This window comes from Chaetodon trifascialis, chromosome 19 (genome assembly GCF_039877785.1).
Source record: "Chaetodon trifascialis isolate fChaTrf1 chromosome 19, fChaTrf1.hap1, whole genome shotgun sequence".
NCBI lineage: Eukaryota > Metazoa > Chordata > Actinopteri > Chaetodontiformes > Chaetodontidae > Chaetodon > Chaetodon trifascialis.
Genome location: NC_092074.1, coordinates 20,316,009 through 20,335,359, shown reverse-complemented (window position 1 = coordinate 20,335,359; position 19,351 = coordinate 20,316,009). Strand labels below are relative to the sequence as shown.

The window sequence follows — 19,351 nt, the reverse complement described above, 5'->3', positions numbered from 1 at the left end:
AGCAAAGATCGTCTATTGTACAAAGATTACGGCTTTCTGTAGGAGAACATGAAGAGGTCTCACTCTCTTTCCTCAAAACTATTCGAATTTGCAATTAGATCAGATTATCTAACATGTATACACTTGCTCATTTGTTAGTCGTATTTTATAAAATCGCCATGTGTTTACAAGTTTCCAGTAAATAAAGATGTCAGATAAATGTAATGAAGTAAAGAGTACAATATTTTCCCCAGAACAGCAGTGTCGTAGAAATAATCGGTGGCATGAAAAGAACAAGTCAAGTTAAGTACAAGTACTTGAAGTCTATACATGTACATAGTTACATTTCACTGCTGATCACGGTTCACTGTGGTTTCTTTTTTCCCTGCAGAGTGGATGCTCATCTCAGTAGAGGATCTGTGAAGCCTGGGTCTCGGAGCTCCAGCAGCTCTGCGGAGGATCAGGATGCTCTTCACGTCCTCCTCCTCTTCCTCCTCCTTTTCCCCACAGACACAGACCCTCTGATCCTCCAGAGCCGCTGCTGTGTCCCGATCCCGTCCCGCTCCGTCCCCCATCCAGAACCGGACCCATTATCGCGGACATAACCGCTGGATTATGTGAGAGGGACGCTGCATGGGCACGAGGCGGGGGTGTTTTTTGGATATTGGACCCCCGCGCGCGTGCGTCTGACCACGAGTTGGTGTTTGTTTACGAAATATTGGAAAATAAAAGCGGAAGATTCTGGATTAAAAATGTCGGTTCTGCTTTTGCTGTGGCTCCTGGCAGAAACCCCTGACATGAGGATTCATTTAGGGGGCTGACTGAACATTTGGAGAGCCTGAACGCCAGCAGCAACACGCGCACAGCTCTGTTATTTTAAAATATTTCCGTCAGTATTTACCTGTCTGCTCACCTGTGAGGACACATGTCTCAGATCCACCATGCGTCTCTGGACCAGCAGCAGCAGCCGTGCCAGTACAACCAGATCTGCACCCGCAGCAGCAGCGGCTCCTGCGGGGCCCCCGCCGAGGGACCAGAGGCGTCCTGCCCCGGCCACAGGAGCCGCAGCCCCCGCAGGAAGTGGCAGGTGTTCCCGGGAAGGAACCGGTTCTACTGCGGCGGGAGGATCATGATGGCGAGACAGACCGGGGTCTTCTACCTGACCCTGGTCCTCATCCTGCTCACCAGCGGCCTCTTCTTCACCTTCGAGTGAGTGCCCCCCCCCCCCCCCCCCCCCCCCCCGCGCACACACACACACACACACACACACACACACACACACACACACACACACACACACACACACACACACACACACACACGGGTTAATAATCAAAAAAATCCGATTTGAAAAACCCTGGACCAAATGACTCAGACCAGAAGATAAATCCTTGTCAGCAACTATTTTTGGTCTATTGCAGACCTTATAATTCTTGTTTTTAGATATTTTTAAATATTCTAAATGTCCCCTTTTTGACATCAGATTAGATGATGTGCTACACTGGCTAGTGTGTAGAAAGTGAAAGAAGTACTCAGATCTTTTACTTAGGTATCAATATGACAGAGTAGAAATACTCTGGTACTAGTAAAAGTCCTACATTGAAGTATCAAAGTATGTTGAATGCAATAAAAATGAAATGAAATTGCTCATTATGCAGAACGGCCCATTTCATAATAATATATTATTTAATTTTAATTATTGATGAATTCATGTGTTCATTACTTCAGCATTGCAGCTGATATATGTGGAGCTCATTTTAATGACTGTGCTGTGTGGCTTCCTCATTTCCCCCCTGAGGAACACAAGAGTTTATTTTATCTTAATCTGTAATAACAAATCATAATTTATTTTAGTAAAATGCTTAAGTAAATGTAAAGTCTTGTTATGATTCATTATCCACAGTTTGCTTTTAAAGCCAAACTTCTTATAGTGAGAAATCCGGGGGAAAGAGTGGTTTTCTCTTGGGATTAAGTGAAGATCAAAGAACAATATTTCTGTTTACTGTTTTCTGTCTTTTCTCCAGTTTTTTTCCTCTGCAAAATACTGCAAACTTTTGTGCTTCAGGCCTCTAAAAATGCTTTAAATGAAACAACCTTAGAAGAAAAACATCACAACTGATGTTATGACAGGTCACAAGCAGATTTTATCTCATTTCAAGGGTCAAATCTGAAGTCCTCTCCAGGTCATTAAACCCTCCGTATTCCTGGAAATGTCTAAATATAACAGCGTAAATGATCTCTGTATCCTCGGTGAGGAGTTCAGCTCTGACAGGAATGTGATTTCAGTTTTTTCTACCAAACCTCAGGCTGTTTTCTGCAGATTTCTCCTCACTGTGCTTCAGTTCTCTGATTCGTCACAGAGGATTTCTTGACAACAAACCCACGACAGGACGTCTGCGGTGTGCAGTTATAATGAGAGCAATCCTGATCAGGTAAAGGTTGTTAGTTTCAGCTCTGCAGCCAAAAACAGCCACAGAAGCTTCGTCGTAGCTAAATTTACCCTCCGAGCGTCACATCACTGAGAATGCTGCTTCCCCTGATGACAAGTCGATCCTGAGCCTCAGACCAGGTCCCTGAAAACCACATCTGAATCCACAACAAAGCAACAGACACTCACCCTCAGGTTTAATGGGGAACGATTAGATGCTGCTGCTAAAACAATTAATCCATCAACAGAAGATGAATCACTAATTACGATAAGTGAATAAGTATGTCGTGGCTAATTGTGCATAATCAAAATCTGAAATAGAATCAGGTTTTTACATGCAAGGAATTTGTCTCGATAATTTGGTGCATTATGCTGAAAATAAAAGAAATCTGTAAAATATATCTGTTCTGTAGCTGAACAGTGTTTAAACAGTGTTTTTATTTCGTCCTTTACATAGCTTTGGAAAGAGTCTAAAATTACACCTTCAAACAAAGATGGAAAGACAGGTCCCATTGGCTCCAATTGTAGATGTATTAGCAACTCCTTGTGCTGAGTAAAATGCTAAATTATTTCGGTAAAGATGGATCACGTACATCAGCACAGCATGCTTATAGACCAGGGTACTCCACTAGCGCTGTATTAGTACACAGGACTCACCAATGGTTGACACACATGGATAACAGGAAAGTAGTTGGGGCTGTACTTTTGGATTTTACAGCAGCTTTTGACGTCATTGACTACAGAATTAAAATTGTCAAACTCAACCTCTGAATGAACTGCTCAATGACAGCTTTATCCTGCGGTGTTCCACAAGGGAGCTGCTCGGGTCCACTTTTATTTTTGTTTTTTATAAAGGATTTATCAAATGTTGTGAGCAAAGCCGATGTCGTTATGTCTGCTGAGCTAGCACATACTGGTTTTTGTCGATGGTATATGAAGCATCAAGTGAGAGGTTTCACTGGTTGTACCAAGTCCATGAACAAATTTCATGATGAGAACGGTTCTTAGCCAACATCAGACAGATTAAAAACAGATCCTCATCCAAAAAGTCACCACTGCTGGAAGTGTTGAGTTTCCCTTAGATCTTATTTTGCAGTTCTTGTCTCCACTGAAGGTTGATAATGTTTGCAGTTCTATGTGAAAAGTCGTTTGAATTGCGCTTTCTTGTTGACACTCTGTGACTTTGACATTTGTAGACGTCACTTTGAGGTGTCTGATGGATGTTTTTTCACCATTTTAGGACATTTTTCAGAAACATTTCATTAAGTCAACAAAATACATAGCTTCACAAATAAAAACAAAAACAGCTAAGACGTCTGAATTTTTATTTTCTCCTATTCCTCCCACATTCTTCACTGCAATTTTCAAAACACTACAGTAACAGCAGAAGACAGAAAAACCTAACACTGGATTCACCACATATTTAAGGTGTTAGGAATCTGCATCACACATCTCTCAGTTGGAAACCACGTGGTGATTTGTATTTCTCATTTACGAGTAAGAAGAATTAATTCTACCCGTCAGAAGCTTAAAACTCCTTTAAAAGCAAACAAATCATCTAAAAAAAGTTGCTAATTACCAAACATAACTGGCAGGAGATGCAGTGTTTTAATTTGACTTTCAAAAGTCTGCAAACTATGAGAATCAACACATGAACAGACAAAATTACATAACAATACAGTCACACCTTTCTAAACAGATCACTGACAAGTTCATTTGAAAAAGGAGGCAACAAGTCCTTCAGCCAAAACCTGCAGAAGTGCTCTTTATTGACAGTTAGCTGGATTATGACCAACGGATTTTACAGTGAACATTTAAAGAACCTGCTCTCCCCAGACTGGTCGGTCAAAGACTTGAGCCTCTGGTGTATTTGTTGTTTCACCATGTCCTGAAACTGAGAGCTGCTGCGATCAGCTGAGACCTTCACTTTGTTTATTTGTCTCCGTCCTTGTGTGTGCAGCTGTCCCTTCCTGGCGTCCAACCTGACCCCGGCCATCCCGGCCATCGGCGGCATCCTCTTCGTCTTCGTGATGGGGATGCTGTTCAGGGCGAGCTTCACCGACCCCGGCGTTCTGCCCCGAGCCACACCGGAGGAGGCTGCCGACCTGGAGAGGCAAATCGGTAACCACAGAGACACATACAATCATATCAAACATATGTAGAAAACAAGCTGCAACGGGTCTTTCTTCCTTCATGCTTCCTTCATTCAACAAACTCCACCAGCAGACAACAGCCTAAACTGACCAATCACATCACTTGTTGTGTCCATGTGGTACCTTTGTGGCTCTGACATGTAGTTATATTTACAGGTACGCCTCAGGTAGACTGGGGGCCCCTGGGTTTTGCCTCAATACTCCATCAACAACAGCTCAAGCAAAGATGTTTTGTTGGAGGAAGACAGGGGTGGAAGTGCATCATTTACTTAAGTAAAAGTACCAATAAAACAGTGTAAGTACTCCACCCCAGGTAAAAATCTGACATTCAAAATTCTGCTTAAGTAAAAGTAGAGAAGTATTATTAGCTAAATGTACTTTAAATGTGAGCAGTAAAATATCTCCTGATATCTGTCAGAGCTGCATTGCACTGTTGGAGCTGCTGGAGGTGGAGCTTGTTTGAACTAGTTTAGTCCAGTGGCTCCCAGCCTAGGGGTCGGGCCCCTCCGAGGGGTCACCAGATGATTCTGACAGGATATGAGATGATTAATGATTAATGAGAAATTCTTCTATTGGACCTTTTTTGGGTAATTTAACATTTATAGGTAAAACCATGGGAGAAGTTTTCAAGGGGAACAACTGATGGCCACAACCCAAAGAGGTTGGAAACTATTGGTTTAGTCTTTGCTTATCAGATATTTTTTTGTCTAAAATTTTAATTTGTAAAGTAACTACAGATTATTGGAGTGAAGTAAAAAGCACAGTATTTCCTTCTGGGATGTAGTGGAGTAGTAGTGTAAAGTAGCCTGAGTAAAGTACTTCAAAATAGCAGTATTAAGTACAGCACTTGAGTAAGTGTACTTAGTTGCTTTCGACCGCTCTCATTTCTCATTTTGATAGTACAAAGTAAAACTTGTAGACTTTTCTCAGCTTAACTTTTCTGTCATTGTTAAATATCATCAGTTACTTTTGTCTGATTGTCATCCAGACTCTCCCTGCATCACTTCTACTCGCTGAGCTTCTGCTCCTATCAGATGTAAGAAAATCAGCAGCAGAATAATCTGTTCACTAATGATACTGAGTCATTACAGGAAGTCACTCCACACCTCCTCCAGTTGCTGTGTGCGTGTGTTTAGATGTGTGTTCAGTCACATGTCATCTCTTCAGCTTCAGACCTTCGCTCTGTCAGAAATGCATCTCAACAATCAGCCGTTTCCACAGAAACTGAACTTCACTGTCGAAGATCTCTGATCTATTTTAAGAAACCTCTTATTATTTTTTCTTGTTTGTTTATTTATTTATATATTTTCTCGGTGGATACAGAATCTGTGGAGCGACAGAGTTGTCAGTCACCACAGAGCCGGGGCTTGAGAGAACAACCAAATATGGGAGAAGAAGCTGGATGTTAGATGCGCTCAGCTCAGTGTGTGAGATGTGGAGGAAGGATAGAAATAGAGGGCGGTTATTTTTTACTGTGTTTTGTCTGCTGATGATGGTCAGGAATTTATTCTCTGATGCACAGCTTGAAACAACGTCCTCGCTTCCTGTCTGACAAATGAAACTTAAGACAGACAAGAAGGTTTTCCCAAAGTCACCCATTAGTGGTCATTTTCTTATTTAGTAACAATAGATGAAATTACTGTGTAATGTTAAAATGTGTTTCTGTGAAGATTTATCTCCTATTTTTGGTTTTGCAGCACATTTCCTGTCTGCTTCACTCTCAGTGTCACATGGAGATTGATTGATTTCAGTGAATTCGCCTCAATCAGAGGATTTTGTTCGTGGGTGAATCTTTTGCGTTGATGCCACTGACCGACAGCAAACCGTCTCGTCTGAGCTGACATCCAGAGACTCCAACATGTAGGAAGCTAAACGGATAGTCTGTTCATGCTGTATGTGTAGTTTGTGATGCAGCTCGTGTTTCCTCCCAGGAGGCTTTGCAAATCCTGTCAGCTGAGAAACTCCATGAAATTTACACACTGCAGTTTATCTCACTGAGCAGGAACGTACTCTGCAGGGCCGCTGAGGATTTTATGATCCCGATTGTTGAAAGTAATCTCACCTTAGGGGAGAGACTGAAACTCTGCAGACACACAAGTATCCTCGTGATCTTCGCTACTTGTCAGTTAAATCCAGATAGAAATTTGTCCTGAAAGTGGCGCCAGAGGAAAGGTAAATTTAAATGAAAGGGTTTATTCTCTGTATGGTGGCCATTTTAGGACATCTCAGACTCTTGAGGCTCAGATCTGCTTGGATCAGCTGTCATCAGTGTAAAGCTTAGCTTTGCCTTGAACTGAATGCTAATGTTAGCATATTAGCATGATCACAATGGTTACACATCGTCTTTGTAGTCAATGAAGTAATCTCATTTACTGTCAGGCTCAGCACTTTCAGGCCTATTCAGACTTGACTCAAATGTCATCCACTCTGCTTTGTGCTAATGTTAGCATAGCATTTGGTTTACATATTGTATTTGTGATAGGCTAGTTAGTTTTCAACTATACAGTTAGCATAGCAACACCCTGGCATCCAGGAGCCACAACCTCAAACTCTCCTTTAGTTTTAAGTCCTGGATCGAGGAAAACCAACAAACCCAGATCAGACCAGATGGCTGCAGTAGATCGCCTGTGTAGACAGCTGTCTGACCCTGTAGAACTCTACAAGTGATCACAAGAACCTTGAACTGGATTCTGAATGTGATGGAGCCAGTGAAGAGGAATCAGACTGGATGGAGCAAAAACAAGAACTTCTGTTTGTCTTCCATTTTTAGACATCGAGTTGAGTATCATCTGCATAGAAGCGATGGGAGATGCCACTGATGCAACTGTGTCTCTGCTTGTAAATACTTGAACTGTCTTGTTTGTTTGTGTTGTGTGCTTCTCAGACTCAGCAGGATGCTCCAGACCACCACCTCGCACCCGAGAGGTTCTCATCAACGGGCAGACGGTCAAACTGAAATACTGCTTCACCTGCAAGATCTTCAGACCTCCTCGAGCATCACACTGCAGCCTGTGCGACAACTGCGTTGGTCAGTATGTGGGCGTCTGCTAGGTTTAGACTAAGATAAAGAGTTTTCATACAAAACATTGGACCACATCATAAGAAATAATCCATTATAGTTTAAACTACTCCAAAATATGTATAGTCAGTTTTCTCTCCCTTAACCAGCTGAAACTTTAGAAAAACATGAAAAAGCTCTTTAATGCATATGTAAGTCTCATATGACATGTACTTTAAGTACATTTTTCTTCAAATACTTCTACTTTAGTAAATGCATGAATGCAGGAGTGTTTTTGTAATGGGGCATTGCTGCCTTTATTTAAGTAAATGTTCTGAGTACTTCTTTCAGCACTGCTGCTACACTGACTTGCAGTAAAACAGCAGGAGTTCATCCCTTTGAGATGTTTTGACTATGAGATTTTGAATGCTTCAGTAAATATGAGTGTTTGTTCTGTTTCAGTTCATTTTAAATATTTTATTAGTTTAAGACTGATTTCATCCCAGTTTAATAATAAAATAAAGCTTGAACGTTTCCTCCCTCAGAGCGCTTCGACCATCACTGTCCCTGGGTCGGGAACTGCGTTGGACGGAGGAACTACCGCTTCTTCTACCTGTTCATCCTCTCGCTGTCTTTCCTCACCATCTTCATCTTCGCCTTTGTCATCACACACGTCATCCTCAGTGAGTAACACTGCCTGACACCACCTCCTCCACACACAGCTTCCACTGTGATTCACGTATTGATTTCTTTATATTCACACTCTCTGTTCCACTGCAGTGCTGAATGTAACTACATACTCAAGAACTGTACTTAAGTATAATATTAGTCACTTCTACTTTACTTGAGTATTTTGAGTACTACATCTCAGAGTAAAAAAATGGCCTTTTTACGTCACTAAATTTGTCTGGCAGCTTTAGTTCATAGTTACTTTACAAATAATGATTTTCACACATAAACCAATGAAGAATTTGTACATTTTCTCTGTTTTCATCCATTATGGATGAGCGATAATTATCTATTGATACACAACTCTGACTATGTGTCAAAAAGGATTAGCAAATTATCACATTCTGTCTTATTGATGTTTTACACAACATCCCGGCTTTATTTGGAATCGCAGTTAATGTATAAAACAGTCACAGGAACCGTTTTGCTGCAGAACGAGTACTTTTTAGACTTTAAGCTCATTTTTCTTCATTACACTTTTACGTTTACAAATGTCGGACTTTTACTTTCAACATGGTAAACAACATGTTTTTACAGTGTGGTATAAGCACTTTTACTGAAGTAAAGGATCTGAATACTTCCTCCACCACTTGTTTGTCTGCAGTACTGCTGTCGCTGTGTATTATGTGATACTGTGCTACACAATGACTCAGCACATTTTAAGCCAGAGAACGTTTTCATTATCAGTTTTTCTGCTGATGGTATTTCATTAAATGACTAATCAATCAGTTCATGAAATGTAAAAATGACAAATGTTCATTATTTATTCTAATAAATAATCAACAAACTGAAGAAATTCTATTTACAACCTCATGAAACAGAAAAAGCAGCAAATCCTCACAAACTGAAACCAGATAATGTTGGAATTTTTCAAGATTAATGCAAAAACAATTGATCCATCAGCTTTCTTTGACTGGCAAATTGATTAACTGACTGCCTGCAAGTCTAGTTTATTGACCTCTATCTCCTGGCAGCTCTGATAACTATCAACCCAGATCGAAGTCATTTCACAAGTAAAGAAAGTCGATGAAATTTGTGGCGTCACTCTGAGAATCCTCGGCCAGGTAGGAGCCATTTTCTGCTTGGAAACCTTTGATGAGTACGTGGAATAACCCCCGGCTGGCTCTCTCCTCCGAGGCCTTTGTGTGTTGCAGCTTTGCCGCAGCTTCTCATCTGTGTAATGGATGAGGCATCGACCCGCCTCTGCCCTGCCCACCGCCGTATGATTGACAGGCTGTCAGAGAGAGGCTGAGGCCGCAGTCCATTCCTGTTTCCTGTCGTTGATCAATCAGACGTCACTGACTCTGCTGGTTCAGACAGTTCACATGCAAAAACCTGATTACTGAGGATCCAGATTCACTGCGAAGCACCATTTTCTATTCAATTTGTTCAGTAATCTTTTTTTTTTTTTTTACATGTTTTTACACCAGTACTGGTTTTCTTTACCCTATGTGGTCACAGTGTCTTAAGCTGTGAGTGCTGATGGGTCTTTTTTTTGAAAAAAAGGTGATAAATTTGTGCTCAAATGTTCCCCCCTTCTCTGCTAAGAAGGAACACAGAAGGTGTTTATTCCATCGTACGCTGTAAAGACTCATTTGAGCATTTAAAATGGCAAAATCAGATCATTTCACCGGAATCGCTGCCATCAGTGGATTCATTCACAGGTGCAAATTAAATCCGACCTTGTTAGCTTATTAAGCTGTGTGTCACCATCCAGTTTTATTCAGCCTTAAAACACTTCCACCTCCTCTGCAACAGAAAGAAAATCATGTAATCCGTGTTTTTAATCAGATAAAAGTTAATCTCTCTGTCGTCCAACCTTTTCCAGAGATGCATTATCTCTCTCTGCAGGTTGATCCAATCCATAGCTGCCTGGAAGGAAGTTTAAGACTGACCATTGATTTTGTGTTTCTGGATCTAAAATCGCCTGCCTGCTTCTTCCCCGTCACGCGTCATTGACCTAATTCTCTGCGTTGAGGCTGCTGATGTTGTTTTCCTGCCCTGCAGGTCTGAACAGACAAGACACTGGAGCCTCGGGCTGCCTCAGATTCAAACTAACAACCAGCAGACTGTCTGAGATAAACCCGTGTCTCCTTCAACACTGCGCTGCTTGTTTTCTGTTTTTAGCAGCAGAGCTATAAAAAGATCCAGCAGAGTGTCGTGACTTTGATCTACACGATATAAATTTAGAGATCTGTTGGAATGCGGTCTCCTGGAAGCCTCGTTGCTGGTGGCGCTCACGCTTGTTGTCCCGGCTCAAACGCTGGTCCGTGACGAGCAGCTTTAAAGAAAATAATGACCAGTTCAGCAGTGAATTCACTGTGGGTGTTCATGGTCCTCCTGATTTTGGTGACCTCCTGACGTTTCCTCGGGTGCCACCAACAGGACAATAGCAGAATATCTGGAGATATCCGTGGACGCTGTTGGAGGCGACAAAATCAGTTTAAAGCCTCATTCAGACTCCAGTGGAGGTGGGAGTTAATTTCCTTATATTACCTTTTAAATTTTAATCCCATCCGGAGCTCGTATGTGGGTCATTCTTCATCCTGACTCCAGTCATAATCACAGCCACAATGAGCAACATCCCTCTATTTTAAAGCAGATCTGCTTGTTCTTCTACTTTTTTATTCCTTTTTAAATCAGCTCAGTGAGAAATTTGACTGTTCTGTGAAAACAGGGGGAGTGAAAAATGTTCTTGCTGATACTGTAGATGTAAAAAGCTTCATAGCACCAACGTTTAGGCCTGTCTGAGAAGCTTTAGCACAGCAGAACCCCGTAAAAGCTCATCAAATGTCCTGTTGTATGCTGGGTAATTAGACAATATTGAGTTTTGAGAGTGCTGTTAGTATTTTTCTGGTCTATAACCAAAACACACATTCTGTCCCTCTGCAGGATCAAACCGGACGGGTTTCCTGAGCGCGCTCAAAGACAGCCCGGCCAGATATCCTTTCACTGTTAAACGGCTGGATGGACTCCTGTGACTATGAAGCTTCATTTAGACCTTTCATCCAGTAAATTCATGCACATAAATAATCCACACTTTCCATTCCTGCTTGTGTTTACAGACACATTAGTGCTGCGTTCCAGTCCGAGTCAGAGGTCGGAATTTCGCAGCTGAAAGCTCAAACTTCTGACCTTCAAGCACTCCAGGATCACGACACCAAACGTAAACAAAAACATGGCTGACCGTGACGATCTGGTGTTTCTTGTGCAAGTTCACACACAATTAAACTCAGCAGTGCAGCCTCCCTGCATATATAATGAAACAGAGGACAAATGACGCAGTAGAAACAGACACTTATATACTTGGAAAGGTAATTAAATATTCCATTCACCAGTTTACAAATGCATCCTAGTCCTTAAGGATTAGAAGATAAATACAGGCAAATATGCTCTAGGTTGCCTTTGAGTTGATGGTTTGTCTTTTATAATGTGCATTTCCATGGGCGCCATTGCTTCGCTGCGTCATGCTCCTTCAGGAAGTCGTTGAAGATGGATTTGTGGACTCTTTGTGGACGCTCTACCTTTTCCAGCAGAAGGCTGGAAATTCCCGAGTTGCCTGGAAGGCAGCATTAGTGTGTGGTCATTTGTGGTCGTTCTGTTTGTCTTGGTGTCACCACAACAACACAACACATTCATTCATCCTCACACATCCTGTTCAGAGCCGACACAGAAAATCAAGAGGCACTAATTACCCCTCATACACCCCCCGCTCTCTCTCTGTAGGTTGATAATGTGTGTGTGTGTGTTTCTGATAAATCAATGACTCTGACACAGTCACCGACCACAGGTCAATATGCCCCATAATGCATTGCCAAGGTCAAACTGCACCTCTGTCGCACGCTCCGAGGGCCACATTTACATTCAGCTCCAGCAGCTTCTTCACTCTCTTCTCTGTCTGATGTTTTCTGTTCATTTCTGCCTCAGTCCACTGCCGTCCTTCCTCTGGTTATTAGCGACAATCGCAGCTCACTCGTCTCCACCAGGCACAAAGTGTGAGACTCACATTAAAGGGAAGAAGGTAAAGTAAGGGAAAGGAACAAAGAAAGAAAGAAAAACCAAAAACACATCAAGTCTCTGGAGAAATTATCATCTTAAAGAAGAACCATCACTCATGATTAGTGATTTTCCTTATTTCGATATTTTGGTTTTGAGAACATCACCCAGAACTGATGACGTGTCTCCAAAACCTCACCTCAGCAGGATGATTGTACACACACAGAAATTATTCTGTTTAGTGTTAATGAGTTAATGAGTTCAGCAATGATTCAGGTGTCCTGCGTGGGCCCTCTGGGAGCGATGGGATTCAATGCACAGATTCAAGAACGATGAATATTACCTTATTATAAAAGTCTTGTGAAATCTTTGAATCGCTGTAACATCTGAAAAGAAGTTTGTCCTTGACTCTGTTCTGCACCGTCCTGGAGGTGGTGGTGTGTTTCTTCTCCGTCTGGTCCATTGTCGGTCTGTCGGGGTTCCACACCTACCTGATCAGCTCCAACCAGACCACCAACGAGGATGTGAGTATACAAGGCCCAAACTATGGTCCCAGGACCACCAGGATGTCCCATAGAAGGCTCCAGCAGGACCAGGAAGAGACGGCTTCCCTGCTGTTGCTCTCTCTAGAAACAGAATGTGTAACCTTGATCCGAACCTTACATTTAATGGCTCTGGTGAAATGAACTAACACTCTCTCTCTGTTTCTGTCATGGTCTGGTCCTGGTCCAGATTAAAGGATCCTGGTCCACCAAGCGAGGGAAGGATAACTACAACCCCTACAGCTACGGGAACATCCTGACCAACTGCTGTGCTGCTCTGTGTGGACCTCTGCCTCCCAGGTCGGTAACATCCTCTGCAGCACTAAACTCAGAACTCAACTCGGGCCTGATTAGATTGGCCACACACAGTTTGGTTCAGATATCCGTTATTCCAGGATGATGCATCCTAATGACTGTGGTCATGTTGAACCGTTAGCATGTTAGCATTGTCACTATGAGCATGTTTGGTAATCTTAGCATTACCAAACGCAACAAAAATGCAGATAATGTACATTTAGCCTATTTTAGAGGAACAAATTATGCTGCTGCCTGGTTAGTCTCTGCTGCCAACATGCTGCCAAAGTTAAAAAACAAACATGTTTTCTTTAGTTTCACAGATTCATCATCGCTCGTTCGTGCTGTCGTCTTTAACTTGTTAGCTGGTTATCAAACCTGTTGGAGCTGAATCTGACTTTTATCACGTCCCTCACAGCTCTCTTTCTGCTTGCCTTCATATCTGCTTCATTTTTTCTTCCTCCTCCTCCTCCTCCTCCTCCTCCTCCTCCCCTCTCAGCAGACTGTGTGTTTCTGTGTTTAATGAGGACAGTTTTCAGTTGAGACCTTCCTGGAAGTAATTACACTCTTTTCCCTCCTCCTCTCCTTCTCCGAGTACAGTTTCTCTCCTCTCAGCTGGCTCTTCCCCTCCCCTGGTATTGCCAGTCTCCCTCGTTGCCAACGAACCGAGCTGCAAAATTAATCAAAAAAACAATCAAAGTCAGACTACGGATCGCTGCAGTTTCTACAATTCATCTCGCACAGAGAAGAAGCATATCTGCTTTCAGCTTTCGTCAGCTCTTATGGTTCCATCCACAGAGCCTGTCTGTCATATATCATCATCACAGGAGGAAATATATGATCCATCTCTAGACGTGGCTGGTGATTCTGAGACTCTTTGCCAACACAGTGTACAGCATCCTCTAAGCAGCTGATTCAGGCTGTTTCAATTGGCTGCTCTCAGATTTAATGGGAGCAAAGAGAAGCAAAAATTAAATGAGGTTTGGTTCTGAGAACAGAGCGTAGGATCTGAGGTGTAGTTCCATTTTAATATACACTGCATGCCAAAAGTATGTGGACACCATGTTCATTAATGTGCTGCATTAACAGCCTCCACTCTTCTCGTCTGTCCACATACTTATGACCATATGGTGTATACATATTGATGTGATATATATTGTGATATTGATTTCAACTATTCCTTGCTCCTCGGATATAAACAGACTTGGATCACTTATCTGCTTCCTGCCAGCTGTGTCCAGGCCTGGCAAACAGAAAAAAGCCTGTTTGATTATTGATTTTGGATTGATTGATTGATGAGGGCTGGCAGGAGCTCTCTGACGTGACCGGGCAGCCTGACACGGATGAAACAAAACACTTCAGTGGTCGAGTGATGATGGGGGACAGAGAGTGAGCTGCCTTGGGGGGGAGAGACATGAGAGAGCTGGATTTTCAAAATAAGAGTGCGTGTCAGCAGAGGAGGAAGATGTGATCGATGAAGGTGGAGATGTTTGTTTTTCAGGGCTGAACATATGGATACTGATTCATTACACAGTCTGCTTGGTAGACCATCACCAGCTGGTGTGTGTGTGTGTGTGTGTGTGTGTGTGTGTGTGTGTGTGTGTGTGTGTGTGTGTCACAGTGTTGACAGCTTATTAACATGTTGGTTCCACCTGCTGACACCCCGAGTGTACAGGACGACAGGTGGTGAGATCCATCTGCGCACACACACACACACACACGCACACACATAAAAGGGCTTTTTTAGGTCAGGTAGCAAAGGAGTTGGGAAGTGTGAGAAATAATTTGAGATGTCCAAGGATCCAGACGTCACATTAAAACCCTGTAAGTCCCAGCAGACCACCGGTGTAAGTAGCGCACCGAATGGTCCATCTTGCTGTCAATCAACATGTGAGCGCCGAAGTTTGGTTGTGTCCCATGATGTTTTGACCCTGTGGAGTCAGTGCATGTGTGATTTGAGTAAAAATGACCTTTGTTGTGTTATTTGGGAGTCACAAGGCTGCTGTGAGTTCATAGCTTCTGTCAGCTTCACTAAATGTCTCTGATTAGTTGCACATTAATACCCAGAACTAAGTTATATCAGTAACAATTAGTTTGATTCCATGCGCTTTATATCACTGCCTCTCCGTGTGTTCCTTCTGTGTATTTGTATGTTGTGGAAATACGTGTTCTTTTATATCAGAGCAAAGCTTGAATTTTAATTGAATGTAATCCCTGAGATCCATTTTTTTCTGTAAAGTGACATCTCTCTCTCTGTCTGTGTCCCAGTTTGATTGACAGGAGAGGTCTGATCCAGTCTGACTCACCACAAACCGTCTCCCAATCCAATGGGACCGGCGGCGGCAGCTACGCCTCCACTCAGCTCCGCAGTCACATGGTAGGTGGAGGATGACATCACTGCTGATCAATGTCAATTTTATGTCTTACATAAATCGTCAAGAAATGGAGGAAAAAAACTCCGAAGAGAAGCTACAGTGCAGAGAAAACAGAAAGATGTGTGACTGATTAGCCTGAGGATCTCCCAGGTGGATAGCGTGTTAGCGGTTAGCTCTCCAGCTGCAGTAGATCACAGCTCAATTCAATTCAATTCAATTCAATTTTATTTGTATAGCGCCAAATCACAACAGAAGTTGTCTCAGGACACTTTCCATATAGAGCTGGTACAGACCAAGCTCTTTTATCTACAAAGAAACCAACAGCTCTGTGAGAAGTTAGCAAACATCTGGAGCTGAACATTTCACACAGACACATCACAGATGATGGCATCAGGACTTGTCACAGGACGTGTTTCCCTTTGACGAGCAGATCGCTGACTTACTTCCTTTAAATCTTCCTCCTCAGTGTGATCAGGATCAGTGCATCCAGAGCACCAAGTTTGTCCTGCAGGCTGCCGCCACTCCTCTGCTCCACAGTGACCCTGTGGTTCTGGCCCCTCTGCCAGGGAAGACCACCACACTGGGGGGCCCCTGCGCCTACCTGGCCCCCTCACAACCCTCCCTTCCATCCTGCGGGGGAGACGTCCTGACCCTGAGGGACACCGCCACCGACTCCCACTGTGCCCACCACCTCCACCACCATCATCACCACCACCACCACCACCACTTCGTCAGCCCGGAGGAGACGCCCTGCACCACCCCACAGGGCGCCCTGCCCTGCCCCGCCCACCTGCACCTCCACCCACACCTACCTGTCCCCACCCCTACCACCCTGTATGACCCCGCCAGCCAGGACGCTCTGCACGAGGACTCTGTCAGAGGGCTGGTGAAGCTCAGCTCCGTCTGAGCCAAACAACCACATTTCTTTAATTTAACCTCTGTTTGACTCCTGTGACGTCAGACCTGAGCTCATCACGCCCGTGTTCATGTTTCCAAACACCGGATTAATTTTCATTACATTTGAAAAACATTAAGTCTGGTGGTTTTTAAAACTCTCTGGAGCCCAGCTGCCGACCTTCTCTGCATTAGTTTTCCCTTTGTTTCACAAAGTATAAAGTTGCCAAGAAACCCAAATACAAGTAAAATGACACAGGCAACTGTAAAAAAAAACTGTTTATACACTCAAATACAGCAGAAAAAATAAGAAGTTAAACTAGAAAATAGTCTGTTTTCAACTTGTTTTAAATTATTAATAAAATTAATAATTGAAAGTTTGGAAAACATTGTGTCTGAAATCAGCACTTTCAGATTGTTTCTCTCAGTTTGTCTCCACATGAGATATAAATAAAGTTGTTGCTATGAATAGAACATACTCAGTGGATTCAGAGAAGGGTTGATGGACTCCAGGAGGTTTTAAACAAAAATAGAACAAATGTAGACGCCAGCGTCCAGAGAATATACAAACGCTGGAAGCAAAGAAAGTCCAGAAATGAATCTGAAAGCAAGTGAGGAGTCAAAATCAGATGTTCTTTTTGTTTTCAGAAGATGGGAAGAGCAAAAAGTCTGAAATGTTTCAGATGCCTTGTTCCACCGTTTGTTTTGAGTGTTTTCTGTAGGACCAAAGCCATATTTTGTCCTTGTTCACCTCCTCCATGTGCTGTGACTCCTACAGAATCCCCTCTGCTCCCTCTTTCATGCTCCTCTGTGGTCTTGATGAAGTCAAACTGTTTCCTGCTATAAACAATGACATTTTATCCAGAATAAGCTAAAGTACTCCGGTGCCAAATGGGCGTCCGCCTTCAGCTGCAGTTGGACCGGGTCCAGGACCAAAGTCAAAATGACGGACTACAAAATGACCACAAACATCTGTCTTTCTGACAGATCCAGAGGTGGATTGAGGTGGATTGAAGTTTTTCAATGTTTCTGTGGAATGAAGAGGACTGACTGTTATTCTCGGAGGAGCTCGCTGAATCCTGAAATCCTCAGGTTTTCATTTGAGTCTGGGGACAAACGTAAGACTGAGTTTCCCAAAAACGTCTGCAGACCTGAGACCACCTGTTTGTTTCAAGCAAAGCAACAACACTGCCAGAGGTTCAGCAGGAGTTCACCTCTTTAAAGGCCCAGTCACACCAAAACGCCAAAATTTCACTCACTCATCATGGTGTTGATAAACTGTGGACACTTAGCAACTGAGCTAAGCTACACAGCAACAAGTTCACTAACTGACCGTTAGCAAGCTCATTGGCTTAGAGAACTTTATTTTCCCTCCTCAGTAACTTTTTATTGAATAAAATAGTGAACAATTGTGTTTAATTCAACAACAGAGAGAATCTTCAAGCAGCTCTGTCTTCTAGAAATTATTATTATTAGCTATATGCAGATAATTTGGAAAAGCTAAACCGCTAGCTGTTCTGTTAGCATAATGAGGAAACCGTTCGTTTGTGGAAAATTGCAAAAATGATGATACTGAACGTATATATTCACTGACAAGTTATGTCATTTGTTTTGCACCAAAGTATCTGATATATATAAATATCTGCAATACTTTTTCCGCTTGTTGCAATATTAGCATTATTGTTATCTTCTGTTTAGACTCTCAGCTCTTAATGTCAGCAGTGACTTGACATGTGACCTGTTTATTAACATTTAGCCAAAACCACAATGTTAGCGCTTATTTTTTACACCACAACATAATTTGGAAAACAGTTCTGTGTTATATGAATGTAATTTCTGGGAGACAGACTGCTTCTGCTGTTAGCCCTGCTGGCCGGCGGTTAGCTCAAGAGCTAGCAGCAGCCCTGCGAGTACAGTCGCTATGACACCAAACTTCAAGACCAAATGTTTGGCAAAGATGGATTAAATTCACTTTCCCACTTTCTGGTGCCGGGCCTGAGCTCTGATGGATCCACCAGAAGCTCCAACACTGTTCAAACTCACAAAACTTTATTTAAAGCTCTATAGGCGATTAGCCCAGTAGGTGTTTCATGCTTTAACAATCTAACAGGCTGTGACTCGGCTGTTGTCAAGTACGGAATGTGGGATTTCATAATATTTTAATTATTTTCAGTTTGTGCTTTCATTCAGCTGCTTTGACAGTTAAATGCTGCATCACATCACATAAAAGGGTAAAACATTTTAATCCCCTGCTTTTGTTCTGAAGGTCAGATACTTATTCTACATGCTGTAGTTTGTCATTGGTGTCACAGTTTGTGCACCATTTGTTGATTTCATGCTGATACTTTTTCTAACAAATGCCCCCCAGGAAACTGTACATTTCTACTGCTTTTGATTAAATAAATAAATATATGATTCAGTGTTTTTCAGACAATAATTGAACAGTTAACGGTTAAAAGAAATTCCAAAAAATCAAAAATATAAACAGTTTGAGACTATGTTTGTTTTTTTGTCCTACAGATTAATCGGTAATCAAAGTAATCATCACTTGTGTGGAAACTGTGTTGAAAGAACATTTCAGGGGAAACAGAGCTGAAGAGGTGAAGAGTGAAGATAAACACTCCATAAATGAACACAGGAGATCTGCAGGTCTTCAAAAGTCTTACAAGGCTTTGCATCAAGTTCCCTAAAAATAACAGCATAGAGAGTATTTAAAAGTTTCACATGGTTTTGACTGATAGTGATGCAGTGTTGATTTTAACAATAAAATCCTTCCATTTCTTCCTCCAGGTCACATTAACTGATCAATTATGTTGCTAGGAATCATTGTTATGTACAGCTGGGAAGTACTGACAAAAATTAAGCATAAATATAGAGAAATTCATGTACTTAGTAAATAATTGTAGGCCCTTCTGGTTTTCCAGGTATTAAACTGAATTCTAGTGGTCTTAAAGGTCTTACAG

At 42.3% G+C, this 19,351-nt stretch overlaps 1 protein-coding gene across 1 annotated transcript; it reads left to right on the top strand.

Moving 5' to 3' along the window:
- The first annotated feature begins 422 nt into the window (after positions 1–422).
- On the top strand, positions 423–18,850 carry LOC139347278 (palmitoyltransferase ZDHHC14-like). The gene is made up of 9 exons (XM_070986735.1): positions 423–1,188; positions 4,368–4,528; positions 7,445–7,588; positions 8,104–8,241; positions 11,180–11,228; positions 12,705–12,807; positions 13,016–13,125; positions 15,388–15,496; positions 15,961–18,850. The coding sequence occupies exons 1-9, from the start codon at positions 905–907 to the stop codon at positions 16,399–16,401; spliced, it is 1,539 nt and encodes a 512-aa protein (XP_070842836.1). The 5' UTR covers positions 423–904; the 3' UTR covers positions 16,402–18,850.
- Positions 18,851–19,351: the final 501 nt, after the last annotated feature.